At 27.4% G+C, this 27,621-nt stretch overlaps 1 protein-coding gene across 4 annotated transcripts in view; it reads left to right on the top strand.

Moving 5' to 3' along the window:
* The first annotated feature begins 6,949 nt into the window (after positions 1-6,949).
* LOC107439305 (sodium/potassium-transporting ATPase subunit alpha) overlaps positions 6,950-27,621 on the top strand; it is a 121,781-nt gene continuing 101,109 nt past the window's right edge. For 2 of the 4 annotated variants that reach the window (XM_016051862.4, XM_071177037.2), the window contains exon 1: positions 6,958-7,084. Coding sequence is in view for 2 of the 4 variants with exons in the window: in XM_016051861.4 (XP_015907347.1) it covers positions 7,052-7,084 (33 nt within the window). In the remaining 2 variants the exon portion in view is untranslated. Of the gene's footprint in view, positions 7,085-27,621 lie in introns of all 4 variants that reach the window. The other 2 variants (XM_016051861.4, XM_016051860.4) reach the window with 2 other exon arrangements.

The raw sequence follows: 27,621 nt of genomic DNA, 5'->3' as shown, positions 1-27,621 counted from the left end.
AGTTTTGAAGATGAGGTATAGCAGTATTCAGCAACTTTTAAACGAATTTAACATAAGAACTATTATAAAAATTTAAATGAGCTAACAAGAAAACTTTCAAAATGAACTTAATTAAATCATGAATAGAATTTTTCCATTCACCAATTAATTATATAAATTCAGTTAAAATACACGGTTATCGTACAATATTATATTTGTTTAAAAATAATATTAATTTACTTCTTTTTCTTTGTATAGCGACTTGAAGTTTTTATTCAGCCCTGGGGAATAATACTATGGAGACCGCAACAGGGCGAAATATTTGTAATAAAAATATGAATAAAAAATATAAAGTTCAAAAACTCTTTCAACTTGTTTCGGATTTTCTTGGAGCTATTCCAAGTAAGTGAAGAAACATTTTGGCTAAAAACCTACACTAATAAAATAACTTCATCTGAATTTTTCTTTTCTTGAAAAAAAAGTGCTGATTGGATGCTGTAGTCTGTTCATGCTTATGTCTGCCCACTCGTTTGGTGTTTTAGTTGATTGCTGCCAACGCGAAAAAGAAAATACGAGTTTTTTTAACGATCTTCATGCATCATATGCAATAGTGTTTTATGTGTATAATAAGATAGATATTAACACTTTGAGGTCGTATTAAGTTTATACACGAGTGTCATACTTGTCGGAATTAATTTTAGTTGAACGAACAGTAATACATAATATGCAAGATTACGCGTAAAAAATGTAACTTATTTAATTTTTTTAAACTTTAGATATATTTAACACAATATTATGTTTCAATTTTATGTAAAAATTATATTTCATAGTTCTCCATCTTGGGTATCTTTCAAAGCAATCTCCAATAATAAGCCTTGGTTTTCGTGAACATGTGTCTCAAAAATAATTAGTTCGGAGTTTTTAATTTTTCTGTTTTAATTTACAGAACAATCTTTACTCTTTACAACTTTATAGCGCCGCAATATATGTAGTTAGGTCATTAAGCTGTGGCTAACATCTTTGCTGTGGTGTTGCTGAGAGCAGACATACGACTTGAACTGTAAAAAAGCGTTGATGGCTGAGAGTAGACGCACGACAGCAAAATGTTAATTATTTAACATTTTAATAACAGCTTTATAATGTAGCATTTTTTTTCTTTCAATCTATCTTTAAATAGACATAAAAATTTTATATAAAAGCAATTTGTAAGAATCATTAGATCTTATTCTACATATTTTTTTTAAAAATATCTATATTTTCGCAGTTTTAAAAATTTGAGGAAACTTGGAGTACTAAGACTAATTATTAAGCTAGTTTAGAATGCATTAATCTCTAAAGTCGTTATCATTTTTCTACAGCGCAAACCGCGTTTCAAAAACTGATCAGTGAAGTTTAACGATTAAAATTAGTTAAGAGAATATTAATCATTTTAAGTCATTATAAACTATCTTTTATGGAAGACTCAACTAGACAAATTAATGTTGAATATGCCAACAAACGACCATAGCATATCAATTCTGGATTAATAGTTTATCAATCTCTTATGTTTCAAAAGTATTTTTAAATTTCTTTGAATTTTGAAAAGTGAAAGAGTATCTAATTTTCCCTCTCAGTTACCGTGTCGTTTGAAATGAATATCGGAGCAAAACTTGGCATATCAATCACGAGTGTTTTGGCAACCCCTCCATTTATACCACAAATGTCACGAGCAATTTTTGAGGGCTTAGAATTCTGATTATAAGAGAAAGAAAACCGAAAAGTTCTTTCTTCTAGCTTAAAAGTTTCAACTTTTATGTTTTTAATTGACATAAATTAATATGAACAAAAACGACTTCGGTAGATCAAAACATCCTCTTCCAAATGATATAAAACAGCGGTTCCCAATTTACATAAAAAAAAAGAGAGAAAAAAAAACTTACAAGGCTGCTTACGATTTTTGGAAAATATTTTTTAGAGTGGTATTCAATTAGAAATTCAAGATTTCTGATATTTTGGCAAATTTTGACAACAGTTTAAAAGCCTCACTATGAGAGAACCGGAACAAAATTACATTTCATATGAATTTATAAATCATTACATGCAGTGGTGCGGAAAATAATTTCAAATTTACGAAACAAACAATCATACATTAAAGCATTAACTTAGCTACCACTAGAATAAATTTTCTCAAAAAGCATAGAAAGTTGACAGTCTTGAAATTATAGCAAAATTTGAATTTGTAAATCGTAGATAAAAATTAAATACAAGAAATTTATCATTAAACTTACTTTGTAACTTATCCCGGATAGCAAAATAAGGTTTATTTTCACTCAGCAAAAACCTTTTAATGTAAACCTAAAAAGGTTTGTTATGCGGTTTACCTTCTAACCTTAACTTAGAATAAATTTTCTCAAAAAGCATAGAAAGTTGACAGTTTTGAAATTATAGCAAAATTTGAATTTGTAAATCGTAGATAAAAATTAAATACAAGAAATTTATCATTAAACTTACTTTGTAATTTATCCCGGATAGCAAAATAAGGTTTATTTTCACTCAGCAAAAACCTTTTAATGTAAACCTAAAAAGGTTTGTTAAGCGGTTTACCTTCTAACCTTAAAATGAGATCTGTGACAATGTACTCTATTCTGCGCACTAATCCAAAACCTTGGGGGGAAACAACATTCTATATAAAAACCTTAAATCGAGGTAGACTTAGAGTTTTCAAGTGTGAAAAAATCCTTTAATAAAGCTAGTCTCAAGGTGAAAATAATCTTAAATCTAGGTAATTATAAGGTTTCTTTTTGCAAAATCTTGTATTCTCAACTAAAATCCACCTTGTCATGAAATTTTAATGGACAATGCAATTTGATCCTATCTCTAGTGTGACGTCATCTAAAACGTCATAATGGGCCTCAGTGACCATTTCACCTAAGTGACAATACTTCTTTAAAAAGCTTTAAAAAATAATTTTTAATCCTTTTAGGATGAAAGGTTTGAAACTGCAGTATTTTTGATTTATTGAAAAAGGTTTTTAATAAAAACCTTTTCGTGACAATAAGAAGAAAATTCCGACGCAAGGTTGCCGTAAGGTTGCATGCTTTCTTGGATATATTAATGCTTAAAAGAAAGATGGAATAAAAAAAACAGTTAAAGCATCTGAATAACTAAAGAGAAGCAAATTGATAGCAAATTAAAGATTTATTCAAGAAATATCTCGAAAATATAACACTTCAGATTAAACTTCTTCTATCTATCATTAGAATATGGCTTACTCAAACATGCATAAGTATAATAAAATTTACCCTTGTAAATATGGAACAGATAATAATAATCTACATAATTTATGCGTTTTTTTTAAAAATTTAATTTGAAACTTACGCAACAATACTTAAGAGAAATGAAATAAATTCATAGTTAAGGCTTCTAAATATCTAAACAGTTTCTTCTACATATATAATCTAATCAGAATATCAAACCAGATTACTTCAGATTCAAATCTGGAAGAGTAGCATTTTGGGTAAAAAAAAAATGCAAAATAAGAAGAAAAAAAAAGCATTTCCCCCCCCTCTTTTTTTTGAAAATTGGTTTCGGCTTCTTATGAATTCATATATTTTAGTGATTATAATTGTATCAGAGCCTTTAATAAATTTTTTTCTCCTTAAACTTAAGTTTCTGCAACTTTATATTCCAAGCACTACTTGCAAGTTGTTTGCTTGATGAATTGCTTTAGGTGCCCGATTTTAAAAAGGGGAGGGGCGACTATTTATTATTCATAATTGAGGATAGAAAAAAAAAGTTTTTACTTTTTTCTTATCTCTATTTCATCTAGTAACTTTATTTTCTATAAAATGAAAAAAATCTTCACTGTATTGCTAGCAGTTTATTATAATTTGAAATTTGAGACAAAAAAAATCTGCAGATCGTGTGATGATCTGCAGCGCCTGCTGCCGTGCTAGAGGGTTACTACTACTGGACTTGACAAATTGTTGAATTTTTTTTGTTAAAAAAATATAAGTTTTGCATATAATAGACATTCTTTTAAACAGAAATTTGAAACTTTTTATCTAAAATTTTTGAAAGTCTCAGTGATAAATAACGTTATGATAATATTATTATGGATATCAACGTTAATTTTATGATAAATAAAACGCTAAGTTCAATGATGTGCAATATGAGTCGAGGAATCAGATATAGAAAAATTTTCTCGATTACGACTCTGGTTGGTTAAAAATTAGATTAAAAGATAAGGTAGGTAGGTACTTTGCTTACGTCGCACTAGAGCTGAACTATGGGCTATTGGCGACGGTCTGGGAAACATCCGTGAGGATGATTCGGAGACATGCCATCACAATTTTGATCCTCTATAGAGGGGATGACTCCCCTGGTTTGGTGGCTCGATGACCTGAACGCGAAGCACATCACTTTACGGTAGAGCAGTTAAGCGAGGACCAATAGCGCGCACCCTCGGTCCCTGAGCAGGCTGATCAAAGTGGTCACCCACCCGCTTACTGACAGCATCCAGTGATGCTTGACTTCGGTGTTATACTGGGAACCGAGTCTTTACTATCAGTCCACCTCGGGACTAGATTAAAAGATAAAGCTAAGCTTTTGATATAATAAAAATTATATAAATAGAAATTTATATTTAGTATGCGAACAAAAATGTTGCTAGTATATTGTGACAGTTATTAAAAGAATTTATTGCAAACATAATTTATCACATTTGAACGTTTTCCGCAAATGTTTCATTACACTATTGAAGAAAAAATTATAAATTCCAAAAACAAATTTATTTAGCTCATTTTGAAAAGTTAACTAAAAAGATATACAAATAAACTAATTTGTAATAGTTACCCAGTTCCAAAATATTCTCTGAAGAATCTTTTGGTAATTACGTATTTTTCAGTGTACGTGTGTATTTAGATCTTTTCTTATAATAGTTTTGAAAAATTTCAAAATTTTTTAAAATTTTTGCTTCACGTTGCAAAATTTATTTCCTCAACTGCGTTTTTATAATTTAAAATATTATTTTAAATGAAATACCTTTATCTACAATCCTGCCTACATAATTTTAAGTTTATACTATATTTGCAATAATATTTCCCTGAGGATTCGGGGAAAATTTCAACCGAGTAAAAGTTGGAGTAGAGTTCTTAAAAAAGTTCGAATTCGGAGTCAAACTTTTCAACTATCGATTTTCCAGCTCTCGTTAATTCAGCGTGCATAAGCCAGGTTATGATTTAAAGAGGTAATGGGAAAAGGTAATTAAGACATTAAAAGATATAAAAATTTGTTTAAAGTGGAAACATTTACTTGATTTCTGGATGATAGTTTGCTTATTTTTTATTTTCCCAATGAAGGAATTTGCCCTACTCAATTGAACTGACTGACTAGTTCCTTAATTCAACGATTTGAATGCAAGGATTTGGTTCTATTTATTGGTTTATTGGAATTACATATACATTTGCAAGCTTGTGTGCTCAATTAGACTTATAAACCATTATCAAATTGAAGGACAGATGGCACAATACAGAGAAGAACAGCACTAAGATACATCCAGGGCAACAGAGGGATTCGAACCCGCTACCTCTACGCTTTGCACAGGGTTTTTCGAGCGATACCACTTGGTCAGGGAAGCCCCCAATGATTTGTATTTATTTATTTATTGGTATAACATGCATTCTTGTGTGCTCGCTGTGACAAAGGCTTACAAGCCTTTGTCAAATCGAAGGACAGATAGCGCAATACAGAGACGGGCAACACAAAGATACATTCAGGATAACAGTGAGATTTGAACCCGTTACCTCCACGCTATGCACTACGTTTGGCAGGCCTACCATTTATTTATTTCATTTATTTATTGATACACAAGCATGCAGGCTTGTGTGCTCATTTACATAAATACGGCTTTTAAACTTTTGTTAACATGAAGATACATCCAGAGTTACTGAGGGATTCGAACCCGCTACCCCCTACTCTACAGAGCGCTTGGCGGGTGATTGCTATAAAGAGGAAGAATAACGGGCAGCAAGACGTTACTAAGGTTGGTAATGCGCATAATAGATAACTTGAAATCATTTTATTTCAACGTGGAATAATTGTCTAGAATTTGAAATGGGAAACAGAAAATATGTTGTAAATTAAAAGCAGAAGCAAAAATCGATGAAGGACATCTTCTAAATTAGAACCTCCTTCATTTCAAATGAAAAGACAATATAACTAGAATACTTATTTTACATTATCTCATGCATTATATATTTAAATATTTAAATTTAGAATTATCTTCCATTATAATTTATTTTAAGCTTTATAATGTTATTAAACTATTTTAATCTCATGCAATTTTAATTCAATTATTTATAAAAATCTGCTTTTGCGTAAGTTGTGTAAAACGGGGTTTAGTTGGACATAATTGATTTCTTCTTGGAGAGAATTTAGTGTGATTTTAAAACACATACCAAACATAAGAAACAAATAGTTTTTATGCATAGATTCAGAAAAAATAATGATTCTCTAGAATTAATTCTTAACTAATTCAACACAGAGAACGATGCGTACAAATGCTCTCGAGAAGGCCAAAAACACACCCTGGGCTGTCGTGCTAACGAGGATGATGATGAGAATTAATTTTTGGAAAATAAATTTTCTGAGCAACAACGCAAAGTAATTCAAAGCCGATATTTCCAAAATCTTTTTCCCCTCAAAAAAAATATTTTTTAATTTAGGATTCGCATTAATTTTTTCGTACTCTAAAAAAACTGCGGCAAGTATTGAAATAAAAATATTTTAAATTTATTACAAATGCAAGCAAAAATAAATATTTATTAATATAATAACAAACTAATCACTAAACAAATTGCAACTGTAATAAAGTTGGTTATTAATAATTGAGTGTAATAAGCGCGTGATTATTAAAATTATCCCCAACTCTCCTCCGCGTTGACCGGCGGACGGTTCCAGGAGTTGACGTCACATCCTTGCAGTCTCCACCGCCATCTTTTCCCGTGACGTCACATCGCACACCCATCCCCCCTTTATAAAGGTCTCAGGAACCGAAGGAGCACCGTCAGATCCTGAATTCCTCTTACCCAATATGGCGACCACCGAAAATAAGCAACACGAACAGGTAAGGACATTATTTTAATCTCCGCTTATATCGTTGCATTTCTTTTTGCATATTTTTCATCTCATTCTCCTCTCCCCCTGTCACCCTCTGTTTATCCTTTCATCTTTATCATCATCTTCATTTATCCTTTTCATGATGAAGAGGATAAAACAGAATAGTAACTTCGTTCACCGGTAAAGACACAGAGTTATTGATTCCTTCGATCACACTACTGCAAAGCAGAAATCGGCACCAGAAACTGTTTCGTGGGGGAGACTGATCACTGTATTGCTTGCCCCCCGTATTAAATATTCTTCCCCTCTTTTTTTTTTAAATTTTGTTTCTTAATTAATAGAATTGAGCCATTTTTGGAAGCAGTTTGGGAACGGCGAGGCTTAAGAGTAAAATTTCGAGAGCCGAGACTTATAGCCGGTGTTTCATTTGACCTTTCTTGTGCTGTTTCTTTGCCACAAGGTTATCACTATGGCTACCGTTTTCGATAAAAGTAATAACTTATTGATAGAAATTTTTATCATTAGTTTTATAATATAGATTGTTATTAACAACTAATTGTAGCTTATTTAATATAATGACCTTTTATGGGATTTCTTAAGAATTAAAAGACGACGACTTCTAAGACTCTGCAGATGAAGAAGAATACTGAAAGCAAGAAAAAAATATTTTATATTATTTAATAATTTTTTCTCTTATTATGTTGTTTTGATGTATAAAATAGTAAATATATTTTCTCTAATTATTATGCAAGGAAAATTTAGCAAAAAATCTGTTTAGGCCTAATGAGTATAAATTTTCAAGTTCCTTAATTAATAAAAAATGCTTTTAAATTCATAAAATTAATTCATTAAGGTCTTATAAAAATTATTTATGCTAATTTCTTTTTATTTGTTCTCAATAAGTAGTTATAAATCATACTGATTATCGCTAAATTAAAAGATGAATTAAAATTTATAACGACTGAAAACTATAGGAATTAAAAGACGATTTCTAATATTCTGCAGATGAGGAATAATACAGAAAGCAAAATTTCATTTTATATTATTTAATAATTTTTTATCTTACTATATTATTTTGATATTAAAAGTTGTAAATATTCTCTAATGATTATGCAAGGAAAATTTCACAAGAAAAATTTTACAAGGAAAATTTTGCAAGAAAATCTATTTAGGCCTAATTATAAAAAATACTTTCGCCTAATTATAAAAAATAGTATAGATTTTCAAGTTCCATAATTAATAAAAAATGCTTTCAAATTTATAAAATTTATTTATTTAGGCTTTGAAAGATTATTCAAGCTAGGTTTTTGTTTAAATTTATTTTCAATAAGTAGTTATAAATCATAAAGATTATCTCTCGCTTTTAAAAAAAATTCTGTATTCGTTTATAAAACAGTTCATATAATAAATATTTCAAACTATTTGGGGAATTAATTAGGGTAAAATATGCCGACTAAAATAAAAATATGTCTAATTTCAGAAGTGTAGCAATAAAAAAAACCAAATCTTTAAAAAAGAAAATTCTTGACTTCAAGAAATTAGTTTCTTAAATAATTTCGAAGAAACCAAATCTTTTGAAAAATATCTTAGGTTTTATAGAACAGTTTGCAACAGTTAGATGAATTGTAATTGGCCTTTTCTCGAAATCCTTTACTTGTTTCACGCATATTGTTTATTTTAAAAAAAATTGAATTTGTAATTTATTTAGTTAATTACTATACCAAGAAAAGAGGCATGATTTGTTAAGCTCCCTGATAAGCAAAAGCCATTTGAAATATTTATTATGTAAAATATTTGAAAATGTAACATTTTCCAGTTTAAATAAATATATTAAATCTTGTATATACTTTTTTATATTTGACTTTAAGAAAATGTTCTTTTAGTTACAAAAAGCGACAGAAAACCTTTTCACACAGTTCTGAAAAGTCATTTATATCTTTTTAAATATTAAGAGTTTTTCAAGCAGTTTTTGGAAAAGTTCCAAGAAAAATGAGAAATGTTAAAAGATGAGTGGAAGGATAAGTCAAGTAGGAGTTAAAAAGGTGAAAAAGAGTTTAGATAAACCAGAAGAACTAAAAGTCTAATTTTCTATCAAAAAGTGTCTTTCTATCAAAAGTTTGCTTAATAAATCAATAGTTTTTTATGTTGCTTAATGGTTATTACATACATGTATAGAATAAGCCTTGATTTAAGAATAATTTTTGCATAGAATAATATTTATATAATATTGAATATATAGAATAATATTTTTCTTTATTGAATATTCGGTATCATTCCAATTCGTGATATACTTGCATAATAGACATTTATTTTATTTATAGTAATTTAGGTGTTCTTTTAGTGCCACTGTCCAGCATACATTTGCTCGGTATTCCTTCTACTGATGTTTTTTTAAGGTTAAATGCCACTGCTCAATATACATTAGTTCGGTATACACTAAATTAATGATTTTTAAGGTTAAGTGCCACTGCTCCTGTCACTAATACCTGTCACTAATTTTTTTTTTTTTGAAGTCAAGTACCGGTATTTTCTACCCTAGGCCTGAATCCTTGTACGCTAAGATTCTACCATATCATACTATTGTAGCGCCACCTATTAATCCGTAAAGTAACTATACAGTAGATATCTCATATTGATACAATACAGAATTTTCATACACAGAAGTATCGATTTACATATTAAGAAATCAACTTTTATGTTACAATAATATTATAATAGTTTAATGTATATTATTGAGTAATTTTATTTAATAAAATATTAAACAGAAATAATACAGAAACTAATAAAGTGTAATTTTTGACAAACATTTTTGAATATAAAAGTCATACCTTTAAATTAATATAAAAAGCATGGTATGTTATTATTATTTAAAAAATAAATTGCATATTTTTTTTTTGTAAATTTAAGAAAAAATATGCAGAAAAACTATATTGACTTTTTTTACTATGAGCAATGAAACAAACCAGTTTCACTTCTTAATGCAAATGTAAGTATAGTGTAATTTAACGTAAGCTACTAACGGAGTTCAACAAGTTGCTTAATTTATGTTACAGGATAGCAAATAGAGTGATAATCCGTGAGTTGTGTGTAATAGTACAAGTGCCAAAACATGGCTTGCGCCAACAGCAATCATTACCTCTGACTATTAATCATTTAAGTGGACATTTGCCAAGACAAAATGAAACAAAATTATCTGTTTCGTATTTATAATTCCTTCTTAATAAGAGGGAAAAAATGTTTGTTGTAGTTTAAAGAATGATTTAATTTGCGCATTTAAAAGTTTTTGAGGAATATAAATAAGCTTTGTTTTTATTGAATGGTTTTAGAATTAAAATTTGTCAAGAAATAGTCTTATTTATTTATTTTCATTCTAAAAGCGAAGGAAGGAAAAAAAATGCTTTTTCTAATTCCTAATTTAATTGTTCAATTACTTATTTCTTAACCATTCTTTATTATAGGACAGAATTTGTATCTCAACTTTTATTTTAAAAACGATTGATAATTTATTTAAAACATTCTGGATGAGATGAGTTCGCATCAACTGTCCTTAGAACTCTTTATTATTCGAGATTTTGGAGATAAAATTCCACATGGTATGGACATATTTCTAGAAGATTTGTGAATTGTTAGGTGCACAAATCTTCTATCTGTGTATCTGAACATTTTAAAATGGTGTCATTTTGCAATGATTTCGAGAGACTTATATATTATTAATTTTTAAACATAGTTTAAACATAAATGAAAAATATTTTTATAAATATCACAAATATCGTATACCACAAGTGATTTAAAAACGCGTAACCATACTTGTCAGCGCTTTAAGTACTAACAAAATTTACACGCGACGTTCTTTAATATTGGAAATGCAGGTTATATTGTTCTTCTAATTATTTATTTTGCTTATTTTGCTTTGACCAGCTTCGCTATAAGCCTAAATTTTATTCTTAAAAATTTTGAGAATACTGTGAAACTCTTATAAAAATTTCTAATTGGTTAATAAATATTTGAAGCTTTTATTATTATAATTAATACGATTATGTTTTATGAATATGTTAAATGCTGAGTATTTATATAATTGCTTGAAAATTAATTATAACAATTAAGATTAAAATTAATTATAACAAAACTAATTTTCTCAAATATTTCTGAATCAACAAATTATAAATAAATTCAGAATTGCAAGGAAGTTATTTTCTCATTCCATTTAAAATTTTTCAGAGAAATTCTTATTGGTGTTTTTATTTTACTTAAAAGAGGAAATATTTATTTTAATGCATCCACTAATGAAAAAAATATGTTGATCGCTGAAAATAATTACAAAATGGATGTGACAATCATCACATTAAAATAAGGTAGTATTGCTCAATGTGAACCTTAATAGAATTTTTTAATTGTAAGAAAACAAGCTCTTGTTTTTTCAGCAATTAAACAGGTTTCATCCTTTAATTCCGCTTTTCCCAATAATGATTTATCAGACATGAATTTCAGTACTATATTTTATTGATGCTTTTCCCCATTTAAATATCTATTTGCGACCATTAGCATGCAGATAAGAGGACACCAGACAGGACATGAGGCTTCTATGGACATTGGAATATTTTTGTCTCAAAGTTTCACAATAAATTTTGTCAGATTGGCAAAATTGATTTACTTTTTCATTTGTAGACAAAACCCAGGATTGATAAATAGCAAATTAAAAATTAGTTTTTGTCGTGGAAAAGTAACTTCTTAATTTGGGCTTTAATTGTGACATTAAACTATTCTTATTATTCGTTTTAAATAATAAGAGTGATTAGATTGCGAATGAATATGCTAATTACACATTTTAGTTGACAAATTTTATTTGCTTTTCTTTCATTAGCGGATAATGAGCTAACACAAACAGATGGCTACAAGGGGTCAGCGTGGACAAACAGCTATTGTAGACATGTCAATATTATTGAGATTTCCACGGTTTTTATTGCAAGAAAATTAAGTTAATGTTAGTAGGAATTTCCTTTTTCAATAAGTCACTTTAACGTTTAAGAAGTCAAGTAAGACACAGTTCACATGCAGATATTATTTCGTTATAAAATAATTAGAAGGAGTTATCATAAACATATTAAATGATAATGATCAATTTTTGACCACTACCACTATTTGTCCCTTAATATTGTAAGATTTTTGAAGAATATACCCTGATTAAGCTTTATATGATAAAATGAGGGTTAATAACTAATACATCACTCATTAGGATAATTATTTGCTGAATTAGATCATTTTTAGCTAGTATATAAATTATATAAAAAATTTCCTATATTCGATTATTTCTATTTATATCCATAGTGGCAAGTTATGGAAAAACTAATGTTTTATCACATTTAAAAATTTCTTTTTATTTCAAAATTTCTATTATATTTGTAATTTTCTTTATAGTTGTAAGATGGGATCTTCTCAAATTCTATTATTACCACTCAACTGACATTTATTACTGATTAGTCAAATTACTTTTTGAACAGAAACCAAACACTCAACTGACATTTAGTACTGATTCGTCAAATTATTTTTTAAAACAGAAACCAAACACTCAACTTACATTTAGTACTGATTCGTCAAATTACTTTCTAAAACAAAAACCAAATTCAATTTGATTAAAAATTAAGAAGTTTTTTCTGCTAAATAAATATTAAAAATATATATATATTCTAATGTCTTTGTTTTTGAAACAGTTTTTTTTACTTAATCAAAATATATTCAATATAAATTCATCTTTATGTATTTACAAATCCAAAAGAATAGTAGAATTCTACAATATTGAGGTGGTTTTATTATAAAAATTAAGATGAGCAAAGTGTGTAACCATGCCAGCACTTAAAACCTACACCGCACGATTGTTTAGGTTTTATAATGCTTAAATGTTTCTAAGTCATGGTGAATAAAATTATTATAAATTAATTTATTAAATTGAAAAACAAATAGTGAATCTTAATTTGCTATCATATTACATATTCGAGAAAAAAAGTTTTTTAAACCATGTTAAGATTCACCACTTTCACTGCTTCAGTAATGTGTTTATCATTAATTGAAATAAACGTTTTTAAAATCATTTAATACAAAACTGTATTTTAAAAATATAATATAAAAAAAGTGTTTTATATCAATTAATTTTCTACGAAATTATTCTAAATTTTTACGATCTTTTTGACATTTTCAGCCAAAACAAAAGCTTTTATGATAAGAGTTTTTTAGAAATTTTGTTATTGATTTCAGAGAGTTTAGTATTAAAATAAAGAATAAAACTAAAAAAAATGCACACACTGTCGGTTCTTATAAAATAATATTCGGATAAAATTCAGTTCGTATAAAAGTTAGTTATATTCAAATAAAAGTGTTTTTATACTCAATAAATATTAAAGAAGACACTTTTGTAAACCCTTGTGATTGGATTTGCGTTAATGCGTGATTTTTGAAGAGTGTTAATACATAAAAATTCCTACAAGTAATCTTAAATCCAAAAGGAATGTATTTTTAAGAAATTTTGATGACGGATAAAAAAGCTTTTAAGAATTTTCATTCCTAAAATGTGTCATAAATTTTCGAGTAAAAATATAACTACATTACCTCTCTCATGAATGTACCGTTGAGATAACACTGTAAAAACCTCAAACGTAACACAAAAATAATTCATTTCTTATCCTTGAAAGTTATTGAAACTTTTATTGAGAATAAATGTTTTATTACGAGCACATTTTTATTTATTTCAATCATGGTATAAAATATTTATTATAGAAAAAAAATTAACAAAATTTATTTAACTGTATTTATTTTTTATAAAATAAAATTTTTGTGACAGGATACTATGTCGGATGTTTTTATGTGGTCATGCTAGTTTCGTTAGTATTGTAAAATGTAACTTAATGCTACTTTAAATATTTTTTAACTTTGACATTTTTAAGAATTTGATTTTTGGTGGTATGAAATGCACCACAATGTTTGAACTTCACATTCTAAAATTACAGTAAAATAACCAACAGCAGTTAGTCCACTCAATTAACCGTTAAGTTTATGGAAAGGAACATTTTTTACCTTTGCGGTTTGGAAATCGTTTACAATTGATATGGTTGAAAAATCATGATTACGCAACTAATCGGGTTTTTAACCATTTACAACTTGCATGGTTTCAAAACCATAAAAATGCAATTTAACTGCACGCTTAGGCTTTTCGCTTGGTAATGAGCATTAGAGTTAAGATGTGGATGAGTTGCGCTTTGTCAAATGAGCTGTGGAATGTGGCTTAATTAGTTTATCTGGACGGGCCACCTATCGTGAGAGATGGGAAAAACTTTCTATTCTTTTTTATGTTAGCAGCTCTATGGTACTGCCATCTACACGTTGAATGAGAATATCATATTATAATAGTCCTTGGTCACCAATTGGAGGTGAATGACACTCTTGGCTATAATATGTATCTGTTTGTAAGGAACTAAGTTGCTACATAATGTTATGGCTTGGAGAATTTTTTTTAAAAAACATATTAGGAGAAAACAGCTAATGAATGATTTTTCTCACAGATAGCAGTTCGAATACTATCTTTTTTATGCTTATTTGACTGTTTTGGTAAAATGAGAATTGAATAAATTGTTATTTAACCACGTGTAATTTCAAACAAGTTAGCACACAAAAGTTTTTGGAGTAAAATGAGGAAAAATATTATAGTAAAAGAACAATATTTGTCAATGAATCATGTGCAGTTTTTAACATGCATATTTATAGAAAAGCTTCGATATGTGCTATAATGTATGCTCATTTCTTTTCAACTGTATATCCTATTTCTTATTTTATAAATTTTTTTGAAGTCAAATATACATGCAAAGTTATCCTAGATATTAACATAATCTAATACTGAATGTTTGCCTATTAAAAAAGAAAGAAAATTAAACTCGTTAAAAAAAGCGAATGATGTATTAATTAAAAGTATTTTTAAAACTAAATAGTGAAGCAGAACATTTTCATCGTAAAGCTCCGTTACAAAATGCAATTCTTAATAGACAACAATATGTATTTTAAATACTAGTGAAAATTTTACTATATACTAATAGGTCCCTCACTTTCATGTCAAATATTGTCCAAAGAGGTTATTTTTATTAAAAATAAGTATTTCAAATAATGGTGAGAACTAAACTAAACATTAACAAGCCTTTCAATGCTTAATACAGTTAAAAGTGCACTTTTGAAAAAAGTTAAACGATCACCTTTGAAAAGTAAAAATAATTTCATATATTAATGTAAAAGAAATAAAATATTATCAGGGTTAAATATAATTTAAAAACAGCCTTTCTTTATTGACATTTAAAATTTCATTGATAAATTAATAATGGATTAGAAAATAGCAAATTTATTTTTATAAGTGCAGTGTTATTTAAAAGTATATTCCTTATTACATGAATAGCTGAATCTCTGTTTTTCCTACGGGGTGAATAAAAGAAAAAATCAATAAATATGTACTGAACAACACTAAGATATGCACAATACTGAATGACATATATCAACTCAATTAATAATGTACTATTTATACATTAATTTTTCTTTTAAGGATATTTATTAATACATTATAGTATTATTACTACATTAGTTTTTTAATTTTATAAATTTTTCTCATTAATTTTTATTTTAAGAACCATTGTTTTTCATTTTTTTAGTTCATAGAATCATATTCTGAAAGCATAACTATAAACAAAATAAACACGTTGTTTCATATAACTTATAATTATTAGTTTGGTGACGTAGATGGTTCATGCTACTACGTTCAAGTTAATCATCGAGTTCATCTTACATAATGATTAAAAAATAATTAGAAAAAAGTTTTAAATTGATTACAAAAATAATTTCAATAAGCTCCCTTTTTACTAATGCTTCTTTATAAGCTAGCAAACATCACTAATGTTATGAAATATTTTGAAAAAAGAAACAGAATCGTTTTCAGTTTAATTTATATCAGTGGCGAATTCTAAGCCAATGGGAAAAATCCCATTTTTGAACACATCTCTCAGAACAATCTAAAGGAAAATTTTGAATCATTTTAGGATTGGGGGATCAAATTACCCCTTTCATCTTCTGTCCAAATTTTAAGAGCACGCTAGCACGATAAGCTAGCATGAAGGGGTCAGGAGTTATAAGAGAGACTGACACACAGACAAACTCTTCGTTTTATAATTATAGATAATATTTAAAACATTTTAGTACTTCTATTATTCAATTTTAACAACCTCTTTATAATTACTTTCAAAAATTCGCATAACGGAGCAAGATCTAACTTTTTTTTTGCATATTTCTTTTGCTCGCGTGAAATAAAATCGCAGAATTTACTAATAAATGTCAATATCATAAAATGCAGATAATTATAAATCGCTTTTCTGTGGATATTGGAGCTGTAATTAGCACCTAACTCCATTTCTTTTTCCTTTTAAGATGGATAACGATATTCTCAGTATTTACTTTAAAATTCCTATTATTTACAAAAACCATTTCGTTTAATATATACTTACAAGTCAGAATTTTTTCCTTTATAAAAGTTAAGATTACAAAAATTAACCAAGTAATGATGAGTATATGCAATAATGAAAACAAATTTTACCTAGAAATTTTACCTTAGTTAACGCAACTCATTTATTCGTACTTATATAAGCAGAACCAGTCTCATACGTTCAGATTTTCTAGGTTGAATTCAACAGTTTTATTACACACAGAAACTACTTTTTAAATTATTTAATAAAATTTATACAAAGAATTTATGTTTTTCTTTAATTCCAAACATCTTAAAAAATCACAAAATCGAAAAACACAATGATTTGATACTTTCTACAATAAAATTGTATATTAAACCGATATTTGTAAAATTCAATTCTAATGCAGATAAATAAATCCAAACTCATTTCATCTGGTTCCCATTTAAACAGTTCCAAAAGAGTTTTTTTTTTAAAAAAAAGCTTACGAAAATTACTTCTTAAAATATTTTGGTAAAGCCTATATAATTATGATTTTCCATACTTCAAGAAAATAAAAACGAAACATACAATGATTCGATATCTGCTAACACTAAGATTAAATTTCAATTAATGTATGTTACTTTTATGCTACATTTTCAGAAATATCTTGGTAAAAATGGTTAAATAGCAATTTATTTAATTGTTGTTTTATCATATTCAACCACGACCCAAACAATCAAATAACCATAAAAAATTGATATTCAAACGGTTAAGAGAGGTAAAAGTGTTTATTGATTGTTTTTACCTAATAAAGTTTAACAACCAGAATTCTATCCGTGTTAACTATGCTCACCATATTAAGACATTTTGTTTCGTTCAGCATGTTAGATACTGTAGCTGAGATGACTAGTTGATTAGTCTCATGACTGGTTGAATAGGGGTTCGAATCCCAGCTTTGGCACCACAATACTTCTTAGATTTCTTCAATACATAAGGAGTTGGTTTATAGTGTCCTGCACTCTTCAATTAGTGACCCTGGACTATTAGAATACTGAAACTAATATTCACGCATAAATGGCTCAGCATCCACAGAGTTCCAGTGTCCATTTAAGTTTTATTTTTACGGTTTAGAAACTACGCTAATTGTAAATGGTTGCAAAAGTTTTGTATTGTTTTAAAAGTTAAAATTTTGTACAGTGAGCTTTCTATAGTTCTATATTTACGGTTTTTTAACCGTATCAGTTGTAAATTGTTTCAAAACAATAGAGGTAAAAACATTTTCTTAACCACAAACTTTATGGCTGAAGCTATTGTATTGTAACTGTAACCACAAACTTTATGCTATTGTAACTTATAAACCCATTGTTAAATACACAGATACGAATTCATATAATTATGGTATCTAAAGTTACGAAATATTCTCCGTAAACTTGCAAAAAATACTCCCTTAACCATTTCCCTAAAGTATAAAATAATTATGATTTTTCTATTTTCTTTACTAAATATTAATATTTCAAATGAAATATTATGAAATTCTTTAGTACAATTTACAGGTTTATGTTAATCTTCCTTAGAGAACATAATTATCTTTATAATGCAACTAAAAACACGCATGACTTTTATAACAGTTAACTTCTGCTTATGTGTAATGTTCAGTAATGTATGAGACGGCAACAAACTGCCACCTTTTCGTATTTTGTAAGCAATATACCGTTGCCACCTGCTGCCTTTCATATGTACTCCAAAATTGGCGAAATAATTTATGAATGGAATAAATGTACCTGAGCTTGGTGTATGTTTTCTCAATTATTGCGAATAAGATATAACTACACCGTTTAAAGTGTGTATGGACACGTGATTCGGTATAAGTTAAGAATAAAGATAAAATAATTCCAGCAATTTTTAGAGATTACTAACAACAATCTCTGATAAATATTACAACGCAGTTTTTACAGTGCTAGGAAACAAAATAAAGGAAAAATTATCTTAGTTAAAAGAACTCCACCAAACTTTCAGCATTAGTTTAATTCGTTATGAAAACGAAACCAATCATTATCTTGTATTCCAATTAAGATAAAAATGTAATTATTATTTTAAAGAAATAAAAAAAGTCATGATATCAAAGATTTTTATCTCCAGTACATCCTTAAGAATTATAAATTGAAAGGAAAAAAATGACCCCAGAGACACAAAACATGAATGAAAGTGACCGTAATTTATATCTCTCTTTCCTTTCTGGGACTCGATCCAAGAAGTTGTAAAATCTGGTACTCAATTCACGTCATGTTCTATATTCTCCGTGCGTCTAACTCATTCACGTCATCCGACTGAATACATCTATTTTATGTTTTATCTTTCTTTATTAACTGCCATTTAAATATATTAATGTCCTTTCTTTCTTTCAGAAGCATTTTAAAAATACTTTAAATCTTTCCTTTGAGAGAAACCAAATTTATTTTCTTTAAATTCAACTACTTTAGATTTCTGTAAGTCATGCAAGGTTTCAGGAAAATAGTTTAAATCAGGATGAGTTTTTCTACAAATTCTATGCAAGATTATTGTACCGTGTAAAGTATTAGTTACAAACACTAAGAGCCTCTAACTAATGGAGACAAATAACGGACAGTGCTATTTTTCTGAATAAATAAATATGAAATGAATAAAATAATGTTTTTATATATAGCATTTGTAAGTTTTCAAAGAAAATAAATTCGGAAACGTTCTGAAGTGCTTAATAAAAATTTTTTTTTAGTCGAAGAGTTTGAAAAAAATTGTAATAAAAAATACACTTTTTCCACTACAAATATATCTAAAAAAATGCTTCGAATCCAAACCACTCAGACCACTACGAAGAGTGTGACTACTAATTAAATAATTCTTAAAATAAAAAAGCTAATTAAAAGAATTTTTTCATTGATTAATTTATAGACAATAATATTGTAAACTAACGAGATGTAAAAGTTCTGAGGTGTAAATAACAGGTAGATTGTTTTTTAAAATATAGGAATTTTCTTTTAAATTTTTTTTTTAAATATAGGATTTTTTTAAAAAAACAATCCTTACAAATCTTTAAACAAGGAGTCAAGTGAGTTTAGCCAAAAAAAAAGTGTTAAGAAAACAAAAGGTGAAATTTGAACATTTCATAATGTTACGAAAAGTTTATTACTAAAATTTTCTAATTTTTAAAGAAGAGAAATTAAAATAATTGACATTGTTATTTGATTCTGAGGTGTGAATAGCAGATATAGTAAATTTTTTTTAAAAACAGTCCTTACCAATCCTTAAACAAAAATTTTTCAAAATAAAAGATGGAGTTTGAACATTTCATAATGTTGCGATGAGTTTATTCTTAAAATTCGCTAAATAAAGAAGAAAATTTAAATAAATGACATTGCGAATAATTAAAAGTTTGATCCTGATGGTTCAAAAATTAAAAAAAAAATTGTTCTTGATCTGACGAAAATTATTTGCAATTATGTAAACAATTATTTACAATATTACTTAAATGATTATTATGAATTTTTTTTATATTTTAACTTATCTCAAACTTAATTAATCACATTTGAATGCCTTTGTACAAATATATTTCTGATTGAACTATTGAAAAAGGACACTAGAAATTACTGAAACTAGTAATAAATAAATTATTAGTAAGTTATTTTCTTAATTTATAAATTCCAAGTCCAAACTTATTTAACACAGTTAAGCTAATTGAAAAATATACTATGAACTTTATCTTATCTTTGAATCTTATTTTTACAGTACTTGTCTTTTAAGAAGACAAATAAGATAACAACAACTAGTAACAAATATCCTACAATATGTTAAGTCTGGCTACAAATATTTTATAGTGAAATTATCAATTTGATACTGTCACAATGTCGCAAAAGTATCAATTATGATTTTAAAATTCTCTAAGCAAATGAGAAATTTAAGATGATTGATATCACTGTATGACTTATTGTTTTATAAATAGTATTTAATAGTTAAAGGGGCTAAAAAAAGTCCCAGAAATGTTGAGTGAGTTCGTGTAGCAAAACAAAGTGTACTTCTCCCAATGAGTTGATTCACAATGAGTTGATTAACAATGAATTGATTCTAAAATTGTCTAAACAAAGGAAAACATTGAAATAATTGCAATCAACCTATGATTTATTATTTCATAAACTTTAGAGTAAGTTAGGCGAAAAAATGGTTCATAATGTTAGTGTGTTAATTTCGACTGCAAATATTTCAAAGTGGAAAAAGCTTCTAATTCTATATTCTCAAAATAAAAAAAAGAAGACTAAAATAATTGCTATCGTTATAGGATTTGTTTTATTTATTGTATTTGAAAGTTAAGGAGGCGGAACAGTGCTTCAAATGTTGAATTTGGCAGCAAATATTCCAAAATGGGGCACTGGATTTGAACTTGTCACGATGTTGCAAAAAGTTTAATTATAAAATGTACTAAATAAATGAGAGAACTTACATAAATGTAACCGTTGTATGATGTATTATTTTGTATGCAGTATTTGTAAGTGAAGAAGGTGCAAACGTCTTTCCAATACAAAGTATTTTGAGTTCGGCTAGTTTCAAAGAGTAAGACAGAATTTGAACTTGTCTACTATTTCTAAAATTCTCTAAATAAAGGAGAGAACTAAAATAATTGTTGATTGATTTATTGTTGTTCAGTTTAGTATTTGTAAGTTAAGGAGAGAGGAAAAAAAGTCCTCAAAATGTAAAGTTAAAGAGACCTTAAAGAGACGAAACAATCCTTAAAATGTTGAATTTGGCAACAAATATTCCAAAATACTCGGCTTGAAGTTATTATGTTGCAAAAAGTTTAATTATAAAATTGCCTTAATAAGGGAGAGAACTTACTTAAATGTAACCGTTGTATGATGTATTATTTTGTATATAGTGTTTGTAAGTTAAGAAACCGCAAACGTCTTTTCAATAAGAAGTATTCTGAGTTCGGCTAGTTTCAAAGAGTTAGACTGAATTTGAACTTGTCTGTGAAGAGCTTATTTCTAAAATTCTCTAAATAAAGGAGAGAACTAAAATAATTGTTGACTTATTGTTGTTCTGTATAGTATTTGTAAGTTAAGAAGAGAGGAAAAAAAGTCCTCAAAATGTAAAGTTAAAGAGACCTTAAAGAGACAAAACATTCCTTAAAATGTTGAATTTGGCAACAAATATTCAAAAATACTCGATTTGAAGTTACTATGCTGCAAAAAGTTTTATTATAAAATGTACCAAATAAATCAGAGAACTTACACAAAAGTAACCGTTGTATGATGTATTATTTTGTATGTAGTATTTGTAAGTGAAGAAGATGCAAACGTCTTTCCAATACAAAGTATTTTGAGTTCGGCTAGTTTCAAAGAGCAAGACAGAATTTGAACTTGTCTACGAGGAGCTTATTTCTAAAATTCTCTAAATAAAGGAGAGAACTAAAATAATTGTTGATTTATTGTTGTTCAGTTTAGTATTTGTAAGTTAAGGAGAAATGGAAAAAAAATCCTCATAATGTAAAGTTAAAGAGACAAAACAGTCCTTAAAATGTTGAATTTGGCAATAAATATTCCAAAATACTCGATTTGAAGTTACGATGTTGAAAAAAGTTTAATTATAAAATGTACCAAATAAATCAGAGAACTTACATAAATGTAACCGTTGTAGGATTGATTATTTTGCACGTAGTATTTGTAAGTTAAGAAAACACAAACGTCTTTTCAATAAGAAATATTCTGAATTCGGCTAGTTTCAAAGAGTAAGACTGAATTTGAACTTGGTTGCAAAGAGCTTATTTCTAAAACTCTCTAAATAAAGAAGAGAACTAAAATAATTGTTGATTTATTGTTGTTCTGTATTATATTTGTAAGAGTTAAGGAGAGAGGGGGACAAAAAAAGTCCTTAAAGTGTAATGATGGGTGTGGGGGAGGTAGCAGCTGCAGAGTATCGATCCCGCCGCAGTACGCCAAGTCTTTCCCTTTTCAGCTCAGAACACACGCCGTCTCTCCTTCACAATCACATAAAAATTAATTCTCCATTTAGAGAATATTCTCTAAATGTCTCACTGCAATTCGAGTCTTAAAATTCAAGAGAATTCATTCAAACGATGAAACTCCCCCTAAAAGTTCGAGAGATTGTATGTTGAATGAGATGCATTATTATCTGTTAATGGAGTATTGCACAAATTATTCATACTTTTGGGTCGTAAATAAGAGGTCATTAAAATACGTATAAAATTCAAAAGCGTTTAATACATTAGCTTATTTTTATGATCATAATTAAAGAGAGCTCATAAAACTTAGACTGAAACTTAATAATATAAACTTAATAATTTTATTATTCCATATATCATCGTAAAATTGATTTGTTAGACAATTTAAAATTGTTAGTCAAAATGATTTATTATTTTTGTGACATTGTTGCGTGCATTTTTTCTAAGTATAAATAATGAATTTTAATCATTCAACAAAAAAATCTATAAGCGTGTGTGCAGTAAGTTCATCATCGGTAATATAAAATGAAAAAAAAAATGGTAACTTCAAATTTGGATAGTATAATTAAAAAGCAAACTATAAAGCAACTTTTAACTATTATACCTATTATTTGAACTAATTACTTTTATATCTACGAAATGAATGAAAGAGGTGGAAAAAGAATATTTCGAGCAATATTTTTTAGCTTTTCTTATCATTATAGAACATTTTTAAACTTTGTTATCAAAGCATTTATGTGCTCAGTGCGATATATTCTTATCTTTAGGTTATCCTTTAATAGCTTTTTTATACCTTTCTTTCAAACAAATATATTTTTTACTCTTTAATTTTCTTTCTTTAAGATTTATTTTATCAAACCTAACAGTTCTGTGCAACTAATTTTGCGATTTCAAAACGAAAATAAATTAATGCTGCACATTAACAATTCCCCTACTTGACCGGCAGCTAGTTTAAATTTATTATCGTTCCTAAATTACATTAGAACATTGAAAATAAATAAAAAAATAAGCAGAATAAAATAATTTCAAAACAAAAATTTAATAGAAAATTATCTAAATATTACTGATACTATTTATATTTATTGTTGGAAAATCATGGAGAAAAATAACTCCAAAATTTCGTGACTAAGAGCATGAAGGCGGAAATATGGACAATCTTGAGAGCCAGCCGCCTTCGCTTACCAGATAGGTTTGTACCCATTGATCTGAAGCCGCTGTCCGAGATAGAATCTCAATTCTTCAGAATGACAGCTCAGAGCCTTAACCATTAAGCCATTGTGACCAGTAGAAGATGAATTCAAAATGATAATTCATCAATCATACATCAACGAAAAAACGGATTATTTACAAAATATTTAATCTTAAAAATAGCTCATTCACAAAATAATTTATCTGAAAATGGCTCATTCACGAAATATTTTATTGTAAAAACGGATACTTTGCAAAATATTTCATCGTAAAAATGAACTATTCACAAAATATTTTAACGTTAAAATGGAACTTGGAAAACATTTTTCATTAAAATGGATATTTCACTAAACACTGCCTTTGCAAAATCGAATCAATTATGAGATTAATTCCAAATTTTAAAACCAAAACTCCTTTAAAAAAAACATATTTTTTCGTGTGTTTTTTTAACATAAAAAGAAGTCCTTATTTCCACTATGAAAACAAGACCCTAGCAGAAAGTACGCTATTCTATCGTAATTATGGATTCAAAAAATTTAGAATAGATTTTTTTCTGGGTTGATGAAAACAAGATATTTTTTTTTAAAATCAAAATTCAGGAATAACACTTGTTAACTAAAATAAGTGAAAAAAATTTTCCTGTGGAATTTATATAATTACAATAAGTTTTCAAAAATATGCATTTTTTGATACAAACAAGAATATTTTTAAATAATTATACAAATCTTATTATAACATCTGCGTTTTTAGTTATCATAAGACACTAATGTATTTAAAAAAATATTTTTAGAATTTATTTGTAGAGAAATTCTTACAAATACCTGCTGCCTAAATAGAAACCAAACTTAAATTTTCCCAGTCTACCGTTGTCCGTATTCATTTTGTATTTGAATACAATAGGCGTTTTTTTTCCCGCTCTGAATATTTGAAATGGATCAAGACATAAAACAGTCCAGGTTTGCGACAACAGAAAGGAGGGGATTATTACCATAGAGTTACACAGCACTGTCAACCATAATTTAGGAAAAAGCTTGTCCAAATTTTATTCCAAAAGCGAATTCTTAATAAATGATACATATATACAAAAGCGCTGGAGTAAAAATTTTCACTATAAATTTTTTTATTTCTTCCAACTATTATTAATTTATTCAATTTATGTCTCCCAAATTTCTTTAAATTAGTTTTGTAGAACTTCTTGAAAAGCTTTGAGAGTATTAAATTGAATAGTATTATATCATTTATAAGAAACTATAGATTTAAATTAATCTATATTGATATTTATTTATTAGGTCATTCTTGAATATATTTGTGTATACGTGCATATAAACTTTCTAAAAATCTATAAATAGGCTGCTTGATATCAATAATAGAAGATAGATATCTGGCATTAATATCAGAGTATAGAAGCCTAATATCTATATCTGATAGGAAATAATCTATCCAATTAAAAAATTATTTTAAGTAGAAAATATGTCTACTTTTTATTCAATTTGTTATTAAATACTTTAGCTACCATAACTACCATAGACTAAGTAAAACAATCAAAAATATTTTAAAATTAAAAGTAACCGTTACGCTGAGAGTTAATTTTATTTTGACTGTTATTATATGTTTTCAAAATAAAAACTTTCTTACGACGAATTTAGTTTTCTTTTCATCTTGAATTTGCTCAGCGAAACCTCAAAAAATTATAGATAACTATTTAAAAAAAATTATGGTACGTTATAATGATAGCCGTTAATACTTAAACATTATGATTGATTGTGAAAAATAATGTGACCTTTCTATTTTCCATTTTTTGAAGATAAAATATTTAGTTTAAAATTCTCCTGCATAAAGAATTTTTTCATCGGTGCATTTTCTTTCTAAATTGATTAAGATTTTTTTTATAAAGTTGAACTTCTTTGCGAACGTATTTTTAGAATAGTTAATCAGATTTCTTTTTCTAATAAGCACTTTACTTTTAAAGTAAAAACATATTTTTCAAAGTTGCTTAAAAACTGTGACTTTAAAAATCAGTTTCATGTAACTAATGAATTCAGCCTTCACAGCATATAATCAACTTCTTTCATGAACGTATTAATAAAGTTTCTTTCAATTTATTTTAGTGTTAAATTATTTATAATAATTTTTACACATAAAGGAAGAGGTTCTTTACCATTAAAAAGGTTTTAATAACTGATCAAATTTAAACTCAGTGCGTTAGTTAGAATTTCTCTCTTTCTTTTAAGAGTGATGTTATTCATTTTATAATTTTTTCTCTTCAAAACTTTTGAAAGAATTATGCAGGGTTAGTATAAATAATAACCAGACTTATACTAGCGGTAATTTACCCTTAATCAGGCACGTAGAAGAAAACTGTGGTAAAATTACCGTACTGGTAAGCGACATTTCGGGTTAAAAAAAAAAAAAACAACAAAATTTTAAACTATTCATGTGATAATTTTTTCATTCATACTGATACCGCTTACCAGAAGTTTTGGTTTTCAAAATTATAGTTCGTATTACAGCACATTTTGTAAAAAATGCAAAATTGAAAAGTAAATTTAATTGACTAAATTGTTTTTATGTCATGTTCTAAGGTAGCATGATAAAATTACCCAATTTTACGACATTTATCAAATATTATCGCATATTATAAAACCATATTTTATTGATAATTTTTCCAAAGTCATTTTCAAAGCTCTTCAGTAAATATTTACTGAGATTTTTGGTGTTCCCATGGATCCATAAACACGTTAAATTTTATCATATTCTGGGAGTTTATATAATTTCTTTATTATGTTAATAAACCTCCAATGCAAAAATAGTGCAAAACACAGTTGTGCAACCTTAAGAACTATTAACAGAGTGAAATTACCACAGGTGTGGAGCAAATTTAATCAGAGATTAGATATTTGTCGCGTAACAAACGGGACGCGAATCGAACATTTGTTACTAAAAAAAGAAAAAAAATGGCACATTTTTTGCTATTTCGTGTAACACAATCTACGTAATAGCTTCAAAAATATAAATGAGTAAGATCATGTCACTCTTTTATGCTAACATTGTACAGTTAAAAAGGTACAATATATTTTCGAATTGTTAAAATGTTTTTGCATTGATAGATAAATTTTTATCAATGTTTAAAAATTTAAATATCAAACTAATGATTTTTTTATGAAAAAATCAGCTTTTGTTTTAAGAATCCGATGCATATTACACTGCAAAAAATTCTAACTGTATTTTAATACCTAAAATGGTGGCAACTACTTTAAGCTAAAGTGGTATAATGAAAGCATACAAATAAACTTTGGCTCTGTACACCAAGAGTTAATGATAGATCCTGCTGTAGTGAAACACCAAGATTGTTCTTTTTCTCTTCCTGGTGTAAAGTAGCTACAAACATTTTTTTTATTAAGAAGCACTAAAATTTTTTATTACTAAAGATAAGATACACATAAAAGTCAGTAAAATTATTTTTACGATACAATATAAAGTAAGAATCATCAATTTAAGAGGCATGCATACATGAATTTTAAAACTAAAATTATTTCGTAAATCAAGCATAACTGTAACACAGAGATAATATTAAAACGAATTCGAATTAGGCTTAATTAGGACAGTTGCAGATAGGAATTAAATATTAAAAATTATTTAATACAAGTGACAGATTTTTCAAAATTAAAATATAATTATTATTATTACGGAATTAAAATCATACATATATATTGTATTAGTGGAATCTTTGTTTCTATAGATGTATAGCTGCGTGCAACACATCGATAAACTTATCTTATTTCCTACTCGATTGCAAACAATCTTTTGATGATATCCAAAGTATTCCAAAATTAGTGTTTTCGAAAGCAAAATTAATTTAGACGTGATGTGATCCAAAGATGTGAATGCATGTGAGTTTGCTGT

This window comes from Parasteatoda tepidariorum, chromosome 3 (assembly GCF_982258835.1).
Source record: "Parasteatoda tepidariorum strain Cologne lab strain chromosome 3, Ptep-v5.0, whole genome shotgun sequence".
Taxonomy (NCBI): Eukaryota; Metazoa; Arthropoda; class Arachnida; order Araneae; family Theridiidae; genus Parasteatoda; species Parasteatoda tepidariorum.
The sequence above is the reverse complement of the archived record's forward strand: the minus strand, read 5'-3'. Positions and strand labels throughout refer to the sequence as shown.